At 33.6% G+C, this 17,163-nt stretch overlaps 1 protein-coding gene across 8 annotated transcripts in view; it reads right to left on the bottom strand.

Moving 5' to 3' along the window:
• Positions 1 to 4,529: 4,529 nt before the first annotated feature.
• Imp (IGF-II mRNA-binding protein) overlaps positions 4,530 to 17,163 on the bottom strand; it is a 98,079-nt gene continuing 85,445 nt past the window's right edge. For 4 of the 8 annotated variants that reach the window (XM_064135407.1, XM_064135409.1, XM_064135413.1 and 1 more), the window contains 6 exons: positions 13,512 to 13,688; positions 12,657 to 13,040; positions 12,300 to 12,552; positions 11,658 to 12,017; positions 10,726 to 10,977; positions 4,530 to 10,484 (listed from right to left, as the gene is read on the bottom strand). In XM_064135407.1, coding sequence (XP_063991477.1) covers positions 10,215 to 10,484; positions 10,726 to 10,977; positions 11,658 to 12,017; positions 12,300 to 12,552; positions 12,657 to 13,040; positions 13,512 to 13,688 — 1,696 coding nt within the window. In that variant the 3' untranslated portion in view covers positions 4,530 to 10,214. The remainder of the gene's footprint in view (positions 10,485 to 10,725; positions 10,978 to 11,657; positions 12,018 to 12,299; positions 12,553 to 12,656; positions 13,041 to 13,511; positions 13,689 to 17,163) is intronic. The other 4 variants (XM_064135408.1, XM_064135410.1, XM_064135412.1 and 1 more) reach the window with 2 other exon arrangements.

Here is a 17,163-nt window from a genome sequence, read left to right as displayed (position 1 = left end):
GGTGATAATGTCATTCCTGCCTGGTTCTGAATGATGAAAGAACAAATTACTGAAAAAACCCAGAGGTGATCAGACATCGGAACAATCATCAATTTTAAATTGCATTAAATTTGTTATTATCCAACAAACTTCGATTATTAAATTGAATAGATGAAATGGATCTTTAAATTCAGAAATAATTTCTGTATCGTTAATTACCTAGAAAAGTCACGTAATTGTTAATGTGTTTTTACGTTCCTTTATTTCAGGAATAATTACGTAATTTTTTCAATCAGATCAATTTCAAATTCCGTTAAATTTCGCTATTTTCTTCATAATATTATGCCACAAAGCCCAATTATTAAATTGATTAATTAAATTTTTAAATTCTGAAATAGCTTATATATCAACAGCTGTTCAGAAGACTCATATAAATGCAAATATTTATCTTTTTCTAGTTTAGAAATATTTATTTTTTCTTCAATCCTCGATTTTAAATTGCAGTTAACTTTGCTGTTTCTATTGTCAATATTACCCAACAAATTTTAATAATTAAATTAATCAATTAAACCCTCCAATTCCATTAATTGATCTTACGTGACTGTTCCGTACCCCTAACGACACAAAATTCTATCACCGAATTTAGAATGATCCTCTCAACAGTTATCAGAAAATGAAAATAAATGATTTTACAATTTTCCAATTTTAGTCAAGACCAGAAAAACTTTGCAAACTCGAAAACATAAAAATATTACAAACGTAATGATCGTCCATCGATACCTGGGGGATGACATCGGGTTCGATTGATTGATTACATAGGTATGATAGCATGCTATGGATAAATGAATGAAAAGAGTAAAAATTGTAAAACACGAATATATTTCTTCTTCTTCTTCATGTACATATGGGGTGTAATGCGTGTGTTATAATGAGGTATGATTAATTCGGCAGCTATGAGAAAAAAAAATATGCGAGGTAGTTCAAGCTGTGAACGCGTTTCATCATTTTTCATTAATAAATGTTAAAACGCCGTTATTTTCCCGTTTACTATTGAGACTATTGCACTTGTGTGTATTTCCATGGTTTCACATTGTCGCGGCACATATTGTTATTTCAATGGTTCTTTCAGTTTATTCGTTACAATTATCAATTAAATTTGCGCTGAGAAGAAAGACTGTAGGCTGTATTATTTATGTTTACATACATATAAGTAAATGTAGTTTTTTTTTAAATGTTAGACGCGTTTTATTTTTCTGTTTTTGCAATTTTTTTTTTCAAAGATTTTTCCAACACTTTTTTTTCTTGCCCGCTCGCACAGACGAGACGAGAGATCGACAAAATATATTTTTTACTTTGCGGGATTAATTTTAATTGAGGAAAAAAAAATCGAAAGGTCAAAAACGAATTTTTTTTTGATTTTTTTTTTGTTTTTTTTTTTGCTTTCGTTTTTGGAATTTCTTTGCGCGCACACCGAATTTTTTATAGCTAAAGATACAGGGCAATTCCTCACGTTCACGTATTCATTATTAAAACCAATTTTTTTTTTATTAATTTTGGCTGTAGCAGCAGCTGTTCCTCCAGATGAAGTTTTCGAAAGTGAAATTATTTCGTTTTTTATTCTCGAAATTTGGAAAAATATTTACTCAGCAATTTTGTTTATTCTTTTTTCATCGAAATTTTTGTTTCCGTCGAAAATGAGAAAAAAGATTATTTTTTCTAGAATTTTTTTTGGCACCTGGAGGAAAGCCCCTGCTACCGAATTTATCCAGCCTTAATGACTATTTCTTGCCTTTAAATTTCTATCTGTTTTCCATGTGTAATTCTTAATGGTTATATTTATGATTTAAACATTATTCACTAAAAAACGCCGTTAATTTTTCATGTATTCATTCATCATTTCCATGTATTTCGAAATATTCATTCGGATTGTTTCCTCGAATTTTGGATAATCTAATTAATTCGAAACAAAAAAAATTTTACACGTTAATACACATAATCAAAAGAACGAATGCGATGCACAACTGTAAATTTTACCAGAACACATTATCAATTTTTAATGATTTTTTTTTTGTTATTTCTAAATAATTTTTTACACGTGTTGGTTTGCAGTACCACGCGATGTATTTGCCGCCCCTCCCGGTTTAAATTTCATCATATTCCGCCAATTCAAGGAATTTCATCCGGATTATTACATTTATTATCCTCCAATTATCAATCACCCCATCACAAATCAATCACTCACATCAATTTATCGAGACAATCGTGAAGATAATAAATGCTCTGCAAAAAGGCTTTTTTTAAGTTATAGAAATAGTAATTAAACTTAAAAAAAAGACAAGAAAAAAACGTTGAATTAATAATGGAGCAACAAAAGTAATCGAATTAATTATGATTGAAAACAAAATTATTTAATGAAACTGGGACATTGACTCCGGTTTTGTCTCTTCCTCTTGAACATTCAATTCTTCACTGTTTAAGAAATTTCCTCTCGTCATCGATTTATCGATTCACTCATCAGTTTTGTTTCAAGTGACTTTGTTCCGAAGTCGGTTAATCCCGAAGCGAAAGAAATACTAGAGAAAAGAAAAAAAAAACCATAGCAATTGCGAAGCAAAATGCAAGCGCGGAGGTGTGTCTCCGTCGGCAATGCGCAACTTCTCTAATTAAAAACAAAAAAAAAGAAAAATTATATAAACAAAAAAAATTGATTAAGCATTGTTATTTTTATGAATAAATGATTAATTTTTTTTTGTCGGGTCCCGCGGCGTTGGGCCGGGTGATCCCTTCATTATTTTTTAAATTATCTTGTATTCCGTGTGCATGCAACCATCGTTATACAGTTTTGTATTCAATGAAATCTGTTATTCAGCGGTGAATTCAGTAAATTTTCAATTGCCCATGCAACTGCGCAATTATTTCCATAATGACATAATTGCGCAATTAGCGAGAATGCGAATGGCTTATTACGTTTCACCACTTTATTACAGAATTGTCCAGACTCTGGGCTGGAGTAATTTATCAAAAAAAAAAAATTTTTTTTGATGATTAATTTAATGTACAAATCGATTGGACATTGTTATCGTGTTTGTGACGGTCTCCAGTGGATAATGAATTGTTTTTGGAGATGGCTTCTTCTCGATCACCAAAAAATTACCAATTTATGTTATTTTAATGATTATTTGGTTGGAGGGCCCGTACATTGTGCGATAACAAATGAATATAATTCTGTGATCTCGTCTCGTTCTCCGATTCAATCACAATATACAATTAATTGGTTAATTCATTAAATATATAAAATTTTAGGAAAGTATATTGTTCATTAAAAAAAAGAAACTAGTGAAATATTTTCAATTCAATTTTCCCTAAACGCGTGTTTAAAAATTATTTATTATTCACGGTAATACCTGTAATGCCTCGTTTATGGGGGATATACTACTGATTGTTTTTGGATATTATTACTATTATTCAATTATTAAACAACTGTGTAACGTTGGGAGAAAAATAAGAACTGAGAACACGACTGCTAAGGGAATTAATAATTAATGAATAAACCATTAGCGCCTGTATAAAAACTGTGGGTCAATTCAACAAAGAACAACTCAGGTTAAATCGTATTACATGCAAAATTGAAAAAATTCTATTCCAGAATTATTTCTCTATGTCTATTTTTTTTTTACTATTTTTTTTTAATTTAAAAAATGAAACTTAAACCAACGATCGGAGGTTTATCCTCCAAATGAAATGTCGTCACTGCACCGACTGACAAAATTCATTCGTTAATTTAGGAGTGAAGTTCTGAATTCAATAAGACGAGATTTGGGGGAGAGAATGTAAAAAGCACCTTTCTTTAATTACCGATAACTCGAGATTGGCTGAGTAAAATTTAACGATTTTTCATCAGTTTAAAGGGGCCTTTTCAGACTTTGAAATGAGCTCTGATTCGCTCGAATCGCATCATTTGAACCGAAGATATTAATGATTGAATGTAGGCATTCGATGTGACGTTCTCGAAGGAAATTCGAATTTTCCTCGTTAACGTGCGGTCCTACCAAAAATGACTCGAAACCGTTTTTTCAAGTCGCAAAATTCCCCACAAAAAATGTAGAGCATAATTTTCCCGTAGGATCGATAGTTCTCGAAATAATATCGACCTGATAAAAATATCATCCCTCCACTCCTGAAAAACGACTTATGTTAACGTTTTCGTCAATGACTTTGAATAAAAAAAAGAAGAAAAAATTGTAACTCCTGAGGTAGTGGACGCGTTTGGGTAAACATTCATAATGACTTTATCTCAAGGCCCGACTTCACAAGACCAATAATCGAAAAATTCGAATTTTCACTTCACGAAATTTTTTGGGTTTTAGTATTTTCTACGATTCCTCATATGAACCATTAAAACTTCGAAATAACATCGAGATAAAAATGATAATGGTGTGCCCACACGTGCATCTGATGCATCTGAAGTGTAATTATCATGATTATGATTCATCATAAATCTATTCAACTAATTAGCAATAAGTAAAAATATATTTACACTGTTGGAGGGGTTATTTTTTTTTTCATTATCTTGTGTTACTTTTCATCAATCAGATTGACGATAAATCCCAATGATTTATCCCCAGTTAATGCCCATCGTTGGCAACAATTAGGATAATAATAGATAATATCATACGACTCAAATGTTCCTATTTATCCTACCTATTATTATTCTCATTACACACACCATTATATTCGCAAATATCTCACTCATTTCAATGTTTTCATTCATCTGTTAATTTTCATCATTAACACGTCACTTACGAATTATGTTTCTCTCAAATTTATTAAAACGTATTAGACGTAAAAAAAAACATCTCTCACTCACGCGCGACACCGCACTTGCGCACTACTCGTTATTTTCTATTATTTTTTTTTATCTTTCATTAATTGTTAATTGATAATTATTTTGTATATAATGTGTTATCACTTGAAAAAATTACATTCTTCCAATAATAACAATGCCCAAGTGGTTACGATAAGGCCCATTTGTTTTATTTAAACTATTTATCTTCTTGTTTTATGTTCAGTATTTATTTTTGTTCAGATCTTATCATTGTTCAATCAATCCTGGAATTAATTAGTAATACTAAAGCCCAAAATATCTCGTCAAGATGCCTCTTGTATTTGCTCTTCTCGATTGAATCCTTGGATTTTTGTTCCTCTCACATTCATTTTTGTTCATTAACATTGACGTTTCAATCATCAACATTTCCTCCATTCTGTGATTTTCTTTTATCTATTTATAATACTATTCACTATTTATTATTTAATATTACGTGAAGCCGGCAGGTTTTTTTTTTATTATTACATTTTACTTATTGATTGTGTGCGTGTGTCGATTTTAATCAGTTTAGATATTTTAATGGTGAGAGCCTGTGGATAAGTGACAAAACGATTGGTCAATTCTCCAGATTCTGATGATCGAGAATTTGTCTCTGTAAATTCTCCTCGTGCAGATGAAATTCTCATCAAAATCTATTAAATTTTTTTTTATTCTCGTTTTTGTTTTCGTCACTCGTTTCAGTTATTGGTCTTCATGATTTAACGATTTGTTTATCATTGTTTGATATTTTTCGATGGCATTCAGGACGAATCGTGTAGTTGTTACACGTTAGACGCACCAGATCTGCTCTGTCCATTTATTCTCATACTCATTAGCATTGTCAAGCAGATGATTAATGTTTATGATTTATTTCTCATCATCAGCCCCTTTTTTTTGGAATTCTCCTCACATCGGATTAACTGGGATTCTCATCTCCTTGAGTAACACACAATTACAATGTCTGCGCGATTAAATACTTTGTTTCTTTAGATATTTAGATACTAACATTTAAGATTTAGTGATTAATCGATTTTGTACATTTGTCGTGGTTAAATTCCTTATTCGTTTTTTAAAAAGAAAACCCTTTTTTCCCTTCACTCTAATTTCTCCACCACGTTTTTTTCGTTTTTTTTTTATCGTTTTATTTTTTTAATAATTTATAACTTTAAAAATTCATTATTCTTTTTAAGTTATCATTATTATATTAATAATTTCTCTGCACTTTTTTTTAAATTTTTTTTTTGTTTTTTCATCTCTTACTTTGTGTTTGATTTGTACATTTCATCGTCCCCGAGTGTGCGAGCGGGCCTCACATGGCAGAAAACATTATACAATAATGTTTATTTTAACTGCAAAATTTTTTTCTCTTTTCTTCTTTTATTTATTAAATTTTCATATTCAATTTTTCTTTATCCCTGTCTCTCACCACTCCTGGCATCATCTTAATCGTTAAATGAGCCCTTACTCGAGTGATTTTTCTACCTGTGGACTGTGAAAAAACGGCCGAAACTTAGGCAAGATCCAATCGAAATTAATTATCCTCCACATTTTCGCCTTTTTTTAAGTATCCGATGTTTTCAATATCAGAGAATCAATAATTCTCCGTATTTATCTCTCGTTTGTGTGTGACGATGACTGCTATTTGGTCCATCTCGTGATTTATTTATTTTTCCTCCATTTTGCTTTTTTTTAAATTAGTTTAGAGCTTCAGAACTGTGAGAATTGCGAGCAACGAAGTCGAAGAGTTTAGCTTTAATCGTGACATTCAATCCCTTATTTCCTTACTGATTTTTTTTGTTATTTAATTCGTTGAAAGTAAAAAAAACGATAATTGGTGGTTTTTTCTAAATTAAACACTGGGGCTCGGTTGGGTCGTGAGTGAATATTCATTGTTTATCACTTTCTCGTGGGATAACAAATGTAAAAGAGTGATTTTAATGTTCAAATGCCGAAAGAATTGTTCGTTAAAAATTTTTTGAGCTTTACAATTAATTAGTTAAGCCGGAGAAAGGAGTGTTTTATTTATCGAGTCGTAAATGTTACTTTTTGATTATTAAAAATGCAATTTAAATGTTTTCACTGTTGATTTTACAGTTTATAAATAATCCAGAAGTGGCTGAAGCGGGAGGCCGCATGCGCGATATAATCGTCCAGAAAATCTCGGGTCACATAAAACTGCGAGCCCGAGAATTCCTCGTTAATTATCATCCCCAAATTTTTTAAATCTCTTTCATTTAAAAATTTATCCCACTTTATTTTTGTTCATTGATAAAATGGTGTGACAGTCTCCCAGCGACCTGACCACCGCCGTTTTATATTTAAAAAATTTCATTCCCTCGAAATATATTAAATATATTATACAATTTATACCGACATAAAAAAAAGAAAATGAAAAATCTCCTTTTTTTCCACTGACAGTCCAGTGCAAAAAACTGGACAAGTCTCAAAAATTTACTCTCTTTTACCATTAATTATCTCATCAAATTTTGTTTACTTTATCACTCACGATAATTTATTCCCCTTCGTTTTTTAATTTACTTTTTGTACCTTCATCACCATTTTCCCACCCCTTTCCCCTTTCCCCATTTTTTTACTTTATATTAATTAATTAAAAATTTCTCTTCCTCATTCACCAAAAAAAAAATCTCTTACTCTTCCCTAAATACCGTTAAAATTCATTAAGTTATTAAAAACATCTAACAAAAAAAAATTGAAAAAGAAAGAATAAAGAAAATAAATGCAAACGAAAGGAAAAAAAACTAATCGAAAGAATTACTTATCCCTCCCAACAATGTATCAAAAATAAACTTATACTCTTTATTACTCTTTTTTTTCTCTCTCTCTTCATTGATTCCTTTACTTTCTCTCTCAATCCACCCCCATACTCCCCCCTCCCCACCAACCCCTCACTAAACTCTAATTTCTCCTCTTCCTTCGAAAAAAAAATAATAATAAACAAAAAGAAATTCGCTTCGTGCTCATCATCCGCTCGTATACACAATGTTATTTTCGTCTCTTCGAAAAATTACGTACACACATATTCCCGAAAGAAAAATCGATTCGCAAACGTTCATTCCCTAAAAACGACTTTTTTTTGTACTAAACGCTTTGTTATACCGAATGTCGAGAAATTGTTCATGTTACAGCAACAAATGTTGATTGATTTTTTTTTTAATTCAGTATGATGACACTCTGCCCTGTCCAATGTAATGAGAGATTACTGGAATAAATTGGGGCTCGCAGAGTGAATAATTGTCAGTCCGATAATCGATCTTTCAAAATAAGAAAATTATATTCTGAAAAATCTCAGCAATTTACCGGAGAATCAAGTGATGGATTAATTCTCGGTTTTGTCTGTCATTGTTACAACAAGTATTTCGATTATTCATCATTTTTCTTATCCCCCCCCACCCCCCAAAACACAATTCCCCCCGTTTCGCCTTACGCCCAAAAAAAAATATTTCGACTACTCGAAAAAAGAAACTTAATAATATTTTTATCAGTCAACACACGCACACTCACACTTTACATCCTTGGTAAAAGTAAAAATCCCTGAAGATGTGATTTTTTTTTTTTTAGAAAAAGTTTTTATATTCCTCGTATCAAGATTTTTTTTTGCTGAAGTAATTGGATCGGTGGAGTGAGAAATTCCATTTCAAACTGACATTTTTGTCATTTATCTCGGGAACCGTTGGTTCTAGAAAAAAAAAACATACGACGTTTTTTGTAGGCCATAAAGTTGCCTACAAAAAATGTCATATGACATTTATCCCTAAACCTGCTCGTTTTCGAGATAAATTCGACAAATCAAACTCTTCAATTCGAAATTTTGATTTCTACCAAATAGTTTATTCGATAAACAAACGAATTTTCAAAAAATCGTGGCTCATCACCATCTCTCCAAATTCAGCACAAATCGACAATTACCAGTTCGATAAATCTCATCAAAGAGAATCCACCTGAAGTACCATAATAATAAATCTGTTTCACGAAAAATGTCATTCGGACAATCCTCAATCCGAGTTATAAGTCGAATCCCCTTGACACATGACTCATCGAGTCAACCAATTTTTCTTGTATCTAATTGAATACAAAAAAAATAATCGTATCTTTGGTAATTGTGGTACCAAGGGTTTCAACAAATTATCCTCACAATTCAAGATAAATCCTCACCTGCTGTTACGTTCTATCTGTTTAAGTCTCCATAATCGGTTAAAATGCAGTGCATCAATAATCCAGCAATAGTTATTCTCTCACCATCAGTAATGAGAAAACAATTAAACGAATGAAAACAAATTGTAAATAAATGCAACGAGGGGCCTGTCATTTTTCACCAAAAAAAAACTGTATTGTCAAAATGACAGACATCCCCCCTCATCTATTAATCAGTGGGGAGAAAAAAAAATATTGTAATAATAATATTGTAATAATAATCATATCGGTAGCATGAATAGCAATTTAACAGGATTATAACGTAATTGTGTTAAATGTTTTTTTTACGTAACGTCAATTCTCTGTATATTATCAATAACTTTAATATTAGGTAGACTTCTAGATTACTTGGTTTTTCATCATTATCAATCATTAATTCTTTCTTTAATTCAATTCATCATTTTCACTCTGCCTTTTTTCTTCTACTCATATTTTAATCTTTAATCGTAATGAATGAGGTAATAAGGTTGTGTGTGTCTTCCGTAGTTTCTTCATTATCATTTTTTTTTTCATTTTCTTTTAAATACTTTTTTTTTCTCATTATTCATCAACGCATTTAACGTGATGGAATTCGCGTTTGTATCAATTCGCATGCACCTGCGAGTTTTTAATTATTAAACTACAAACTCACAATTCATTGATTAATTAAAAAAAAATTGAAGAGGTGATGAAAAAAAATGGAACGAGTCTGTGGAAATTCCCGGCAATAAATTCCCCTCTGGGTGATGAATTTTCCAAAATTATAGCGATGTTTATCAAATTTTAAACTTCCAGACTCAAAACTCGGATAAAAAATCAATCGTTGATCAATCAATCAATCGTTGATCCAGGACTTGAGACGAAAAATCCATTTTTCCTCAAGTAATTACACCAAAAGTAATGAGATCTCAAACCTGAGGGTTAAATCAATCACAAAGCAATCCAACTAAAGAAAATTCCTCCCCCGAAGAAAATAAAATCGCCGATTTCCATCAGAACGAAATTCCCATTTTTAATCAGTTCCTCATCCAAGGAACTACCACGAGCGATCGAAAACGAAAGAAAAAGCTGCTGTTGAGGCGTTGATTGGCATCAGGTGTTGTTCTCTATCATTAGTAAGTTGAGTTTGTTTTTTTTTTAAATTTGTTGTTGTTTTTTTCTTGCATTTTTATCGACAACGTTACTGCTGCTGGGGCTGGGGTTGACTCTGCGGCGATGAGCTCTGTTGAGTCTGTGGCGGGGAGTTCTGCTGCTGCTGCTGCTGCTGTTGGGGTGGATGAGACTGGGGGGGCACTGAGCCACCCTGTTGGGATGCTGTGCTGCCGTCTCTTCGTGTGCGTGGACCACCCTCTTGGCTTGCACCGCGTCCAGCGCGTGAGCCAGGAATACCGGTGGTACTTCCAGGGGCACCAGATTGAAGGACCATCGCACGAATTCTTCGCTGTGCGGACTGAAATATCAAGTAGATAATTATATAACTTGAGAAATTAGCAATTTAATTGATTCATCAATTCGAGAGAATAAATAAGATAAATAAAAAATCTAGAGGAGAAAATCTTGATTCATGTAGATAATTCATGTTTCAATGAACTTTGAAAATAATTAGAGAGTAATAAATAATTGATAAAGAAAGGTAAATGTTCCAGATTTTTTAAAAGAGAAATTGCAAATAATTTGAAATTTAATTTCACCTGAACAGAGAAGAAAGGTCCTATGATATGGACGGTAGTTTCCTCATCAGCTTGTGGGGGTGTAGACTGCTGCTCAGAGAGCTTGATAACGCTCCCAGTGACACGCTGGAGTTCCCTCACATTCTGACCCCCTTTACCAATAATACGACCAACCTGAGCACTCGGTACGAGTATCTCAACCGTCAGTCTCACGTCTTCGGTGCCTGCCACGAAGCCCTCTTCTCTCATCTTCTCGAAAATCAGGTACTGAGCCTAAATAATAATTAAAAATTAAAATTAAACTTTATTCTCTTCATCTGAGCACTAGAAATATTGACCCCCAGGTCAGTAAAATAACAGATTATTCCGATAGCAGGGAATTTGGAGGGAAACGAGTATTCTGCAGGAAAATCTTATCTCGTCACAGAATGTTTTTTGAGATTAATTTTCTATAACTAATGAAATGAATCTTTAAATGACTTTTACCAGAAGACAGATCATTAATTAACAAATGAATTTCAATTTTCCTCGCGTCCTTTAATCGACAAAATTCAATGCCAGAAAATTAGTCAATTGATTCACCAATTACTTAAAAATACTTAATCCATGTTAAATCAACTAATTAATCGGCAATTCATCTTTTTAAAAAATTGTCGAAGAGTAACGGGGGTGAAGTTCAATGGAACTGGTGAATCCACCACGGAAATCTCTCTCAATTAATTTTCCTGCACTTATCAAGGTGATGCCTACATACCGCCATCACCCCAAATGGGCAGGAATTTCCTGATATAAATTTTAAAATTTTCCCCCATCCAAGAATCGAACCGACAACCACGAGATCACGAGTTCAATCGTTTTCTACCTAGCCACGGTCACCTACACCTCCAACTCCCGGAGAAATCCCCCCACTATATCGACGAGAAGCCCCCCCTGACGAGAACTTGGGGCATTACCTTCCACTGAGATTCTGGTGATCCGATGATTGTGACTTTTCTCTCAGTCTGCTGATCGGCAGGTTTCTCCTGCTCGAGTGGGGCAATTTTAACACTAGCACCAGAGAATCTTATGATATTCCTGATGTGTGAACCCTTGGTACCGATTATTGCCCCTACACTGTTGTTGGGAATGTACAGGAAGGTTGTTTCTTGGGTGTCTGCTGCTGGTACACCACCTTGCTGAGTTGGTAGACTGCCTTGATAGGGATAGGGAGCTGGTCCTGAACCGTAGAGGCCAGGTCCACGTGAACTGTAGCCCATACCTGCTGTTGACATCATTGCCATTGGGTGAAGACCAGGGAACATCATACTTTGTGGCTAAAATCATTAATTTATTAACTGATTAATTTGTCACTCTGAATTTCTCCGATTGTGCAATTTTTCGAGCCAGTAAATTATAAAATCAATGAAACTATTCATCAAAATTATCCAGCAACATAAAAATTAATTTTGAGAAGAAATAACTAGAGATCCCTTTTCAGAGTTGAACTTCTCCGGTAAAACAATCTCCTGACATACTCCTCCTCAGAAAGTTTCCACTCAACAAGCCCTCAAACATCAAACTCATTGTTCAAACTGGAAAAACTTTCGCAAACTTACCGCCATCGCCTGAAGATCATTCTCGTAACTCTGACGAAGTTTGCTGGAGATCATGGACTCTGCTTTGCTCATGTTATCGATTGTTCCCTTGACAGTGATAATACGCTCGAGATTGAAGCTGTTGATATCATTTATACTGCTGACAGTGATCTTCGAGTCGGTGTCCATCATTATTCTTTTGATCGTGTTACCACCCTTGCCAATTATACGACCGATGAGATTGTTGTGTGCGAGAATTTTCAATGTGATCTCCCTGTTAAAAAAATAATAAATTCATCGTTAAAATTTTTATACATCTCCCAAATCATCAACTACCAGACGAATTAATCAATTAGATTAATTAGCTTCATTACTGACCCCTTATTCGTGTTATTGGCCTCCTGCTGCATGACCTCAAGTATTTTTTTACAGGCATTAGTGCAATTCTCTGGATTGCCGTAGATCGTAATGGCCTTCTCCAGGGAGCCAACGTTATCCTTACGGTGTACATCGACTCGGGCACGTGTCATTTGGGTTATCTGACGTATGGTTGATCCCTGACGGCCAATAATAGCGCCAACCATGTCTGATTGTACGAGAATACGCAGTGGAAAATCTGTCTGGCGTCCAGAGCCAGGTATACCCGAAAATGCACCAACACCAGCACGCTGACTGCGTGCCCTACGTCGACTCTCAGCACTCGACATTTCCACTTTTATCGAATTACCGTCGTATTCGTAGCCATTCAACTGATTCGCAGCTCTGTAACGACAATTTAATGATTTAAAATCGATAAATTGATAGCAATTAATTTTTTATTTCCACTTATTCGGTTGATTTATTATTTAATAAGCTGGGAGTTGTCATTATTCATTGGTAAACTAATAGCTATTAATAAATTGGATTACTTTGATTGATGATAAGAGATAATGACAGTAAAGAATATTGTTAATTAGAGTTCAGTAACGAACTATTGAGTAACGAATTGAGAATAGTCACTTTCGACTATTGACCAGTTTTTGGGGAATATCTCGGAATCTAAGGGAGATAATTTTTTTTTCATTACTATCTTTTTTGTAGAGTCAATTGGGTACTACAACAAATGTCATAACAAAAATTTCGCCATCTCGCTTTATTTCCGAGATATTGACCAAAAACTGGACGCAAATGTCAACTCATTTATCTTTATCGTTTTGCCAATTAACAGAAGATTTTTATTGAAAATTGACTCACTGCTGTGCTAGCTCTTGCGTTTCATAGCTGACAAGTACTGCCTGGCTGTTTGGATCTCTTGATGCTACCTTCTCGACGTTTAGCACCTGTCCGTACGTCGAGAACAGGAGCTCCACGTCCTCGAATTTTGCGTGAACCGGCAGGTTGCTGACGAGTACCTTTCCACCGGAGCCGCTGCTGGAAAAAAACAACAGGAACATTTTTAGAAACATATATAGACTGTTATATTGATCGACAATCGATCGCTCGAGCTGTCAAATCAAAAATCGTTTCAATGAGAAAAGTCTCTAAAAATTGAGTTTTTTCTCTGAGTTTTTTTTTATTTATTTAAAGTGATAAAGTTCACTTTTCTCCAGAGCAAAATTGATAAAACTATTGAAAGACTATAATTATATAGTAATATAATTCCGATGAATCAAGAGCATTTCTTATAAATAATGTACAAACAACGAAAGTTTCTCAACAAAAATTATTTATCGGAGTCAAGAAAATAAAAAAAATCATTTAAAATCCCTCATCACATAATTTTTAAGTCACTTCTCCCACTTCAAAAATTTCCAAAAAATGGAAAATAATCTACGTGTGAATTTTAAATTAATATCTCACCACTCAGAGACTTATCCCCTAATTAATCAATTAACTTATGCATAAAATGGTGAGTCAAGAGTGATCTGTCTTTCTCATTCCGTAAAATCAAATTGAAGAGCCTTTAATGAGGGTGAGGGCCCACGCACGACCCGAAGTGTGCAAAGTCCGGTGAGACAAAAAAAAATATAATGCCACGTATAAATAGATGCTGTCTCTCCGGTCAGTAATGAAGGAGAATGCAGAGAAGAAAATTGACTCGTTAGTGCCCTCCCATAGAAAACAACGAATACAAAGAGCATTAAGTTACTTATGTCTTTCACACATCTTCCAACGGCCTCAAGAGTTCCTTCAATATGCATCGCAAATAGTCGGGCCTTCAGTGAGACTCAGACAATAATTCAGAGGGAAAAAAATTCAACGAGAGAAAATTATTTTGAGGAGTAATTAACCGAAGAATCAACGGATTCAATTTTTTTCAGCGATCAATCTCGTGTGGGTTAGACTTGCAATTAGACTATAAAAAATAGGTTTAATTGAAGTTTCATTGATTGATATATTTAATGGATATTTATATTATTTATATATCTATACACATAAATTTATGGTATATTATATACATAATATATGATATAGAAAAATGAATTGGTGATAAAAAATGTTATCCGTTTTTTTTTTGATGAAGGAATTCTCCTTTTAATAATTAAAAAACTATTCTAAATTAGTTAAATGACTTCAAAAAATATTTATTAAAAATTTTGGATGTTTCCCTAATTAAGTTAAAAAAATTGAAGCAGAGGTCATCACTTTCCACTCAAAAATTGATTTTTTAAATAAAAAAAATAGAAAATAAATTCTTGAAAATGTCTCATGTGAGTGACACTACCACTGTAATAAAAATATGGGACTTATTTTCTGAGTTATCCCCTGAGCTACCAGAAACCTCCATTTTCCTGAAAAGAAATCTATCCGATGACCCCCCCGAGAGTCACAACACCAGTGAATTTCCCTCCCCCCCTCCGCCATTTATTTTTCATATCTATTTTATTTTTCTCCTTAAGGGTTATTTTGTCCCCGTGTGTGTGGCACCTAAGAGGCCTCTTCACCCCTTCCTGAAGGGATGTGAATGGAATGCAAGGGCAGAGGGAGAAGGGGGAGAGCAAAAATGAGAGCGGGAAGAATAAGAAGGGCAGGAGGAGCTTTGGTTGCGTCACAAAACTGAAAGGGAGGGGGATGATATGAGAGGGATAGAAACAACTTTCACTCTCGGTGGTATCGATTTTTTTACAAGCTAACGGGCTTTAAATAAAAGCCGGAATTGACGACACATTTTTTGGAGCTTTAAGGGTAGAGAATGTCGAGAATTTTATCAATGAATTTTTTATTTATCGTTTCATTGGTTTTTGGAATTTTAATTTGCATTTGAAATTGATAAATTTACTTCTGGAATAAACCTGTGGGTTTACTTGGAATATTTCTGAGGGAGTTCTTGTAAATAATGAGTTTAGAAATAAATAATTAAAGATTTTTTTAATGTTAAAAGTCTTTCGAAAAATTACTTTTTCTATTTTTCGACGTAAAATTATTTATTCTCTACTGAGATCATTTTATTTCATTTAATTAACAATAAAAATTCTAAATTCTCATTATTAATTAAATGAAATGAAATTATTTCGGTAGAAAATAATTATTGTTCCACTAATTATTCAAATATATAAATAAATAAAAATAGGAAATGAATGTAAATATGAATAAAGATATAAATATTTAAATGTTTCATTACCTCTAGAAATTCGTTTGGAAATAATTTTTAATATAAAATAAATTTTTAGTTTAACGTAATCGTAACAAAAAAATTTTTTTTTTAATTTACGTTTCATACTCTCGTATCGAATTCACTGAACATTTAACGTTTATTTTTTCATTATTTTGTTATCGAATATTTTTTGTGCCTAAAATTTCGGGTGTGGGGGGGCGCACGAAGCGGGCGGAAGGCGTCGAGAGGGGGCCATAGCAGGGATATGTGGAGATACAGAGGCCTTTGTTTCCCTCCCTCGTAGCTTTTGGGGATTTTCGGTGGTGAGAGGTGCACACGGCTGCTCGGTCATTCATATTACCACCTCGTTATATTCGTGCTCTTGGTTGCATCCGAGTCAATGTCTCATTCCCAAATCTCCATCTTCTCCGAGGCTGTTAATTACGATTCAGATATCGCGAGGTCTTCTTTAAAAAAATTAGATGAGCAGTTGCGTTTGGTGAAAGTCCGAAGATCGCATCACATTAATCGCCATTTATTTGCATTAATTAACATCCCTAACGTTATTTAATAATCAAAAAACCGAATTAAAAAAAGAGAGTACCATCATCATGCGATAAAATCAACTCTAATATTTCAAAATCCGATAATTTATTTTTAAAAATTGCAACACAAAAAAAATATCTGAATTTCCATGAAAATTTTTCTCGCATTTTAATTTGTATAAAAAATTCAAAATTAAAAACTTCCTTTTTTCCATTTGTTCCCAGTTGTCTATCAAAAACATATATAATAACAATTATTATGTAACAAATAAATACAGGTAACGTATAAATCAGACGAATTTTAATTTTTAAAAATAAATTTTTTTCAAGACCTAAAATTTTCAAAAAAAATTCTAATTTGTTTTTCTCAATTTTTCTTGGACCCACCCGATAATTTGAAAATAGGGGAAAGTGCATTTGCCGTTAATGCTTAGATATGTATGCGAAGAGGAAGTTGGTTGGCCGCGCGTCGTCGACTTTCTGGCCCTACCACCCCCCCCCCCCCCCCCTCCGAACCGACGTCTAAAATCGATTTTGAAAAGGGAAAGTGGTTGGGTGAATTGTGTGGGCAAGAGTAACCCAGCCGTGCATTTACTGAAGAGAGAAAATCCACTCGCGTTGGAGCGCGCGAATAAAGGTGCCTACACCCGACGTTTATGCACACTCAACCCCAAAAGCGCTCTGGCGTCTGGCCGATATGCTCTTTCACGGGTTTATAAACGTGTCTGTGCACATTGAGGTAGACGTCTCGTATGCACATTTTTTT

Source organism: Diachasmimorpha longicaudata, chromosome 16 (assembly GCF_034640455.1).
Source record: "Diachasmimorpha longicaudata isolate KC_UGA_2023 chromosome 16, iyDiaLong2, whole genome shotgun sequence".
NCBI classification, from domain to species: domain Eukaryota; kingdom Metazoa; phylum Arthropoda; class Insecta; order Hymenoptera; family Braconidae; genus Diachasmimorpha; species Diachasmimorpha longicaudata.
Note: the sequence above shows the minus strand (reverse complement) of the source record. Positions and strands in the feature narration are given on the sequence as shown.